This window comes from Aplysia californica, unplaced genomic scaffold, assembly GCF_000002075.1.
Source record: "Aplysia californica isolate F4 #8 unplaced genomic scaffold, AplCal3.0 scaffold00396, whole genome shotgun sequence".
NCBI lineage: Eukaryota > Metazoa > Mollusca > Gastropoda > Aplysiida > Aplysiidae > Aplysia > Aplysia californica.
Genome location: NW_004797666.1, coordinates 225,488 through 233,934, shown reverse-complemented (window position 1 = coordinate 233,934; position 8,447 = coordinate 225,488). Strand labels below are relative to the sequence as shown.

The following is an 8,447-nucleotide window of genomic DNA, read 5'->3' as shown; positions in this document are numbered from 1 at the left end:
TCTCTCTCTCTCTCTCTCTCCCTCTCTCTCCCTCTCTCTTTCCCACAGAACGGCACTTCTTCCTCTAACACTGTTCCGGTCTGCATAGGCCAAAGGACAAGCAAAATCAATGCATGTGTGTCTGCCTGTCTCAGAATCGACAATGAACAGCTTTTGTAATTTATTTCACTTGTACAGACAATGCAAGCACACATAACAATATATATAAAATATAACACAGAATGGGGGGTTGGGGGGGCCGATATCCGCCTGGGAGCGAAATCTACGGACAGATCTCGGGCATATGGGACACGGTCAAACAGCACGTTGGAGGTGGAGAAGATCGCTCTTTTTCTTTTTTTCTTTTTTTACTTTGTTTTTGTAAGTGTTTTACAGCGCTCGCAACTGCACAACGTCATTTGAACCCGGGCCCCAGTAAACTCTTTCAGTTTGGTGGGGAATTTTGAGTTTTTCCCGTGTGGCGGCCGAAGCCTACGCGTATCCATTTTGAACCACCAAGGGATCTTTAACGTGCGCAACTTGCACACAGGACCTCCGAGGTTTTTCGCCCCTATCTGAGAAGGCTAGATGTTAGATTCTACCTACCCTAAGATCAGGGGTGTCGCTGAATGACAGCAGTAAGAAGGAAATGTAGAGTAGCAGTAGAAAGGCAGCAGAAAGAGTAAGGAGCCCAGAGGAGTGGGGGGTGGGGGTGAGGGTGAGGGCAGAAAGATGAGACGAAAGTGGACGACACGACATGGTTAGAGAGCAGGAAAGGAGATGAACGGAGAAAATTTTTGAGAAGAAAATTGTCCGTCGCAGTCAGGTTTCGAACCCGGGTCCTCTTGAACGAGAGGCAAACAACGTAACTTCTAGACCGGACCACGAAAGCCACGGAAGATCGCTCAGAACAGAAACAGGTGGAAAGATCTTCTTGGCGCCCTATACCACTACCACGGTGAAGGATGAATACATAAGGGTGGGGGGGGGGAGAATGCCACAATGGGGAAGGTCTTGTCCCTTAAAACTTAATCATTACTTGATTATTTATACTGTGAGGAGAGTCGGGCTTCGTCAAAATGAAGACTATTTTCGAAAAAAAATTGTGATTATTGAGTCATTGCTTTTGTGTGTGTGTGTCTTTCAGATGTGACAGCGACGACCAACACTGAAAAACGAGCTAAAATTGACCAGTAAGACAGCCGCAGTGAAACGTTCAAGAGAAACAGACGTTCAGCACAGCATCTTGACATTTGTGGGACTTATATTCGAGCTACTGTTCAATGTACAGACGACATCAATACTTTTCTTGTCCTGAAGTCAGCGAAAAGCTCAGAAAACCCCAGTGCAGTTCTAGACATACAGGCCTACATCGTCGAAAAGCACTGAAGGAATCTTCCTTACACAAATAGGAAATGTTGGAGGTTTGAACCTACACAACGTCCAGGGCTGCAGAAATTAGACAAAGCTAGCTCGGGAAGAGTCAGTTGTTCCCATGTGCAGAGGCTTTTCTGTAGTTCGCAGTTGTCTTTATCCACAGGTACGTTCCCAGAAGCCCATTGGCGGGAAAGTCAATTGTTAATATTTCCTCTCCGATATCAAGTCCACTTCGACAAAGCTCGGGAGAAAGAAAATAAGTTTGACTGAAAATCAAGACTCGGATTAAAATAGACAGGCACGAAATGACTGGAGGGCTGAAAACTTCCTTCTTATTACCAAACATTGTTCAAAATGTCTCTCATCCCAAGATCCTAAACCTATCCACATATAGCGGAGCAAATGTTATTCCTCTACCATCCTTACCAAAAGCGGAATAAGCGTGAATCAATTCTGCCAATCCTGGATATGGATTCGTAAACTAGCTGGCACATTTCATCCTAACACAGACCACCCATTTTGCCAAGCTAAAACTTAAAGAAATGATGTTCGCGCTCAACACCACCGTCACCACTTTCCTCCATGCCGCCTTAGCGCAAACCAGCGCCGCCGTCCCCATCAATACTGGCTACAGTGCTTCTACAACAACCAGCACCGCCACAACAACCACCACCACCACCGCCACTCCGCCATCCTTCCCGTACTCTACCCCCTCGTCGGACACGCGCCAGAACTTCAGCGACGACTACAACCGGACAAACGACCTCCTGAACTGGATAGAAGATGCCAAAAGTGCGTTGGCGCCCTACATCCTCGTCTTCGGTATCGTGAACAATGTGCTGACTCTGCTCACCCTCCGCCAGCCCAAGCTGAAGGAATCCCCTTACACATACCTCACGGCCCTGGCTGTGGCTGACCTCTCCGCTCTCATACTCATCCTCATCCGGGAACAAGAAGGCCCCTCCTGGTCCTGGTCCATCTACACCATCTACATCTTCTACCCTCTGGTCAACGTGGCCGCCACCCTGGGAATCTGGGTCATGGTGCTCATGACCCTCGAGCGTTGCATCGTCATCCATTTCGCCTTCTGGGCGCACGCACACTGCACACGCTACAATGCCAGGGTCAAAGTCGTGGTGGTCTTCGTAGCCTCCGTCATCGTCAACTTCCCGCGCTTTCTCTGGTACTATGTCGGGGAACCTCCAGACACTGGTAAGACCGTCTATGATATCTATGCATGTATACAATAACATTACATTTCAGATGTTTTTATTCTAGTCTATAATCAATTTATTCATTGTCTAAATTATTAAGTCTAGTCTATAGTTCCTTCATTAAAATAGAAATTCTTTCTACACGATCTGTTATTTCTTCTCATATCTATAATTCAACTTTTCAAGTAGCTCTGCCATTATTGTTTTGTCAGGCCATGTCTATTCGTTTATTACTGTTTTATGGGTTTAGATTATGGGTTTTTTTCCCTTGTTTTGTTTTGTCCGAGCATCTAGGATGCAAATACGCGGTTTCATCCCTCGTGCCAAGGCCAGACCGGGCTTAGCAAGATAGAACATACCAGTACAGACAGAGCTACTCGATAAAATAAATTCTCAAGCTGGCAATCAAACACATTTTCTCCGAGACAAAAGCAAAGCGTCTAACCAGTTTAAAGTGTCCCAGCAACTGCATTTGTCGCTTCCTAATTGTTCTTATATCAAACTATATCTATCCCCCCCCCCCAAAAAAAAATCATTGTGATGCACCAACTCAGTGTTGTCACTTACGTTGCAGATACAAAGGCAGCAGCTGGAGACTCGGCCCAGGCCGCCAGAAACGTCTCAGTCCTCGCCAACATGGCCAACTCAACTGAGCAGAGCAACCATGGCAGCAGTCTCGCCAGCCTCCTGGGCCAGTACGTCATAACCAACTCTTCATCCACCGCAGAGACACCGGCTGTCACAGTCGCCACCACCAACAGCACCACCCTGGCGCAACCTAAGAAATACGTCATTCAGTCGTACTTGTACAACACCGAGTTTTCGCGCGTGGTCACGTGGGCGCACAGCGTGCTGCTCAACTTCCTCCCCGTTGTCCTCCTGCTCATCTTTAACTCGTTCCTCGTATACAAGTACAAAATGCGGAGCCAGCACGAGCGCCGGAAAAAGCTGGGCATCCACGACAATGCTGAGACGATGTGGACGCGCGAGCAGACGCGACTCACCGTCACCCTCATCGCTATCGTCTGCCTCTTCATCATCCTCGTCCTGCCGTCTGCGTTTGCAGACCAGCACGTCGCCATCTTGTTTTTCCCTACCGACAGCGAGAAAAAGAACTTGAAACAGATCAGGATCTACCAACACGTGACAAACTTCCTCATGTGGTTGAACCTGTCTCTGAACTTCCTCATGTACAGTTTCATAAACGCCAAGTTTAGGCGCGCTTTTAAGCGAATGGTCAGGCAGTGGGTGATTTACCTTCGCCTGGACCGTCTGACGTACGTCTGCAGGAGACACTGCTGTCGTCTGAGCAGCGGCAAGGGCTCCCAGGGACAGTCCACGTGCGACATGGAGGAAGCGGAGGAGATGGCGCCCTTTAACAACAACTGGAACAACAGGAAAGGGCACAACGCAAAGAAGGCGTCAAACTATTCTGTGTCCAGTAAGGATAACAATAGCGTCACTTTGTCGTTGAAATTAGACACTTCTGTGAACGGGCAACTTGCGTAGTCTTGTAGTAAAGGAAAATTGTATGTACAATCGAGAATGCTTTAGCCATAGGCTGTTGTGAACGTGTATGTGATATGAGAGGAAACTGTTTTCAGGCATGACACTGATGGTGCCGGTGACGTATCATTCATATACGCCCCCTCCCCGCCCCCTCCCCGCCCCCTCCCCGCCCCAGGTTTTTCCACAAATCCACCAAAGAAAGTTCACGCGAGACCATTGAAAGTGTTCCAGTGCTGTATAGAAATAGGCTGGAAATCGAGCTGCAGGATAAACAAAACCTTGTGGCTACCATTGCCAGCTCTCCGCGGTTTTGTTCGTTCTTCAAGACAGGTCAAATAACGTCATAACAGTAGGCAAAGCTTCCAGCCTTGCCATTCAAAACTGCAACAGGCAAACGGAGGAGGGGTGATTCTTTTATCAGCACAACTACAGCGGCTCGAGCTCAAACAGGAAAGGTTTTCTTTTGTCGTTAAAGGGAAAGACCGACGTCAAATAACAGCAAAGAAAGGCTCGCTTCTTGTTTGTTTGCTCGTTTGATTAAAGAGAAGAACGTGGTCATTTAGGGCAGGGGAAAAGTAAGACAGAAACAACAGACGGCAAGTAAAAAAAGGAGTACCTACCAGGGGCACCCTCCAACTACCCACTCGCTTCTTGCTTCAAACAGCAAAGAAGCCAACCCCTCCCCTCACCCTCCACCCCCCCCCCCCACACACACACAACACACAAGAAAAAAAAACCCAGAGTGTCAAAGCAACAATCACCAGCGCAGGAGACGCCACCACGAAAGAGTTTCACAACATGTCAAGCTTTTTCGAATGTAATTCTTTGAATATCTTGTCAACGACTCCGGATATTCTTCCAATTTGATAGAGCAGATAGAACAATTTGGTTCCTGACATCATGACCTTAGTGACGCAAAACGGTCAGAAACGTCAGATAGAACATTGCAATTCTAAGGTAGCGAATTGGGCAGGTGCGTCAGTGTTTCTCTGTCTCTGAAACAGTCTGTCAGCCATGTCAAAACACCCCCCCCCCCCCAAGAAAAAAAAACAGAAAAAAAGAAAAATCTAGATCTGATGCGAGCCAACTATCGTTCCCACATCGTTAGGTAGCACCTTGATGTACTACTATCCACTTCAAAGGCAGTGTTGTTAAGACTTGCCTTCCCTTTAAAGTATAAACGCATCTCCTAAAACAATATCTGCTGTCAAGATCTACTCGTAGGTTCACATGGATAACTTAACTAATAAAATTACTATGTTTATTTAGAATTCACTGAGTGCTCCGATCATTTCAGATTGGATCTACGGCTATCTTTCTAGGTACAAAAGTTATCTACATATAATCTTTTCAGCACAGGGGAAGATTTCTAAAAGATGACATACGTACGAATGATCGATTGAATCTTTTTCCTTTGTTTATCTAATTGCCAAAAACATTTATTTTTAGCCCCTGAAAGCCACGAAAAAGGTGGTGAGTCCAAGTTTTCCGACACGATTTCCATCACTTTATCTTTAATCTCTTTCACGACAAATGGAGACCAGAAGTTTGCTCGACAGCGGTAGATGACCACGAGTGCGTGTCTCATTAAGACCACGAGTGCGTGTCTCATTAATTCACCACACCATGCCAGATATTTGTTCAATTCCACATAATAAACAGAACTCACGATAGGATTGGGTTGTTTTTTTCTCGATACGATACAATCTACCGATTCATTCGAAGGCTTCAATGAAACAAAGCGTGCTAGGGGGAAAAGGGGGAAAGGAGGGGGGGGGGGGGAATCCTTAATCATTTCTCATTTGGTTTTGGAGTTGGTTAGTGGTATTACAACACTAATGAAAAATGCCCAGTTGAGTTTAATAAGAGATATAAATGCGCGATGCGTGTGTGTATGCGAGTTGTGTTGAGTGTGTGAGTGTGCGTGTGTGCGTGTGTGTGTGTGTGCGTGTGTGTGTGTGTGTGTGTGTGTGTGTGTGTGTGTGTGTGTGTGTGATGGTGTGTGTGTGATGGTGTGTGTGTGTGGGAAGGGGGGGGTATCAAGAGGGATTTTGCCTCTGGAGCACACCACTGGTGTGTTTTACTCATTATAACGGGCCAAACACGACAATCAACTGGCTTAAGTCAGTAAGTTCGAAGTTGCTTTTATTGTTCATTCCTTGATTGTATGTTCTACACAAAAATGCCAGTATGTGCGTGTGTATGTCTGTGTGTGTGCGTGAGTGTGTGTGTGTGCGCGTGTGTGTGTGTGTGTGTGTGTGTGAGAGAGGAAAGAGAGAGAGAGAGAGAGAGAGAGAGAGAGAGAGAGAGAGAGAGAGAAAGAGAGAGAAAGAGAGAGAGAGAGAGAGAGAGAGAGAGAGAGAGAATAAGCAGAATGCAGTGATAGGTATCACATCTTAAGTGGCATGTTATTTGATAATGTTATATTATTATTAAAATGTGTAATCATTGAAATTAAATAGATGTACATGTCTCTGCGAATATAAAGACTACAGCACTTTAACTCTGTTGATGTACATGAGTCTTATTTGGTGTTTACCATTGGTAATTGTGTCATCTATTTTACTACAAAGGTGATTTCGCTTGGGATGAAATATGAAAGTATTATTTGTTCGTGTTTCAGATTCAAATGGTGTATTTCTTATTCGTTTAAATCATTATCGTATTTATTCGCTCGTCCATTCCTTCATTCGCATCATAATGTTATTCTTCAATGTGCATAAAATTTATGGTTTCTGTATTCGCCCAAAAATATTCCCTGCCATATTGGTTCTTCGTCTGCAGAGCTGGCTGCTTGTACTTTTTGCTTTTCATAGTTGAGCTTGTGAATTGGGAAGATAAGTTGTAATTCGTTGCACTTTGCGAGCTAACAGATGACCAGGATATAGCGTGAACTCAGCACGTTACAAAGGGCATAACGGGTGTAATATTGTAGTTCGTTTTGTTTGTTAGAGTGAAGAGAAGTAAATTAACACGATTATGATTACTAAGCGGTGGAAAAAAAATAAGACAGACAGACTGAAACAACAGAGGGAAAGTAAAGAAGTAGGACTTACCAGTGGCGCCCTCCAACCACCCGCGTAGTAATGCAGGACGATAATAACAGATGAATAGATGGGCTGGTGGAAACAAGGCAGGGCGGGTGAATAAGTCTGAGGTCTTTCCAACGGTAGGATGCGAACCCCCATCTTTTACGCCGTAGTATAACTATCGGGTCAAGCCATGTTGTTGGGCTGCTGCTGTCTTCAGGCGCGACCTTTCAATTTTGTCGCGTGGACGAATACAAATAGAACGGTGACCCTATTGTCCCTAGCTGAATGCAATCGTGATTTTTTAAAAGGATTTCGTTGTCACGGAGAGATGATGGAACGTGAGGGGGGCGGGTGGAGGAAAGGTTAAGCCCTTTTCACTACATATTGGTAGACTGCAGGGACATTGGTGTAAAGCGGAGACGGGGGGGGGGGGGGGGGGGGGGGCACAGAGATACACCAATCGTAACATTTAAAGCATTAGATAGAATAAACAAAAGGCAAGGGCACGTCGGTTTGGAATCAATGAGGATCGCCTGATTAGAAGATCTATAGGTCTATAGATTATCAAAATAACGGAGGTGGTATTTGATGGCTTTTACCGAGTAAACGGCAACTGTGAATTGAAAGATGTAAAATAAAATATGTGACGACCTAGAAAAGAAGTTGGATAATCAGATGAGTGGTTGGCAAGATAAAACTATAAGTAAGAATGTAAATGAATGAATGGAAAGACTGATGGGTGCGCCACAGGATGGGTGCGCCATAGGATGGGGACGGGTGGACTAATGAAAGGTTGGATGGATGAACGGAAGGATGGATGGGAGGATGGATGGATCAATGGATCGATGGATGGATCAATGGATCAATGGATGGAGACCGAACGCAGAAAGCGAATAGCATGAGACGCAATATTATGATTATTCACAAGCCGGACGAGTCAGCTGAATGTTCGGTTCACACGTACATTGTTATTATTAGCTCTTCTGAGCTGAGATTGATTGATCGCCGTCTTCTGAGTTGGTCTTTTGTTTGATCTTTGTGCATTTTTCTAGTCTTCATTTTTCTTATTTTTAGTAGGAGGAGAGTGACGTGGTGGGTGTGAACGCTGATGAACGCTGATGTGATGTTACTTTGCTGATTGACACTGTAATTTGTTCTTTGGCAGTTGGGTATCCCAGGAGTGGCAAGAGGAAACCTGTCAAGCGTACATTGTTATCTCTAGAACGCTGTTTTTATATATTTGCAATGTGATCTGTAAAAAGACAGGTCTACTGGTGAAACGCATGACAAGTGTATCATGTAGATGTTATACACACTATATATATATATATATTAT

The 8,447-nt window shown here is 45.2% G+C and overlaps 1 protein-coding gene across 2 annotated transcripts in view; it reads left to right on the top strand.

The window, feature by feature from the left end:
- The window catches only part of LOC101862431, a 59,401-nt gene extending 55,166 nt beyond the window's left edge, over nt 1-4,235 (top strand). For both annotated transcript variants that reach the window (XM_035971210.1, XM_005103910.3), the window contains exons 2-3: nt 1,127-2,568; nt 3,145-4,235. In XM_035971210.1, the coding sequence (XP_035827103.1) occupies nt 1,899-2,568; nt 3,145-4,079 (1,605 nt within the window). In that variant the 5' untranslated portion in view covers nt 1,127-1,898 and the 3' untranslated portion in view covers nt 4,080-4,235. The remainder of the gene's footprint in view (nt 1-1,126; nt 2,569-3,144) is intronic.
- The last annotated feature ends 4,212 nt before the right edge of the window (nt 4,236-8,447 follow it).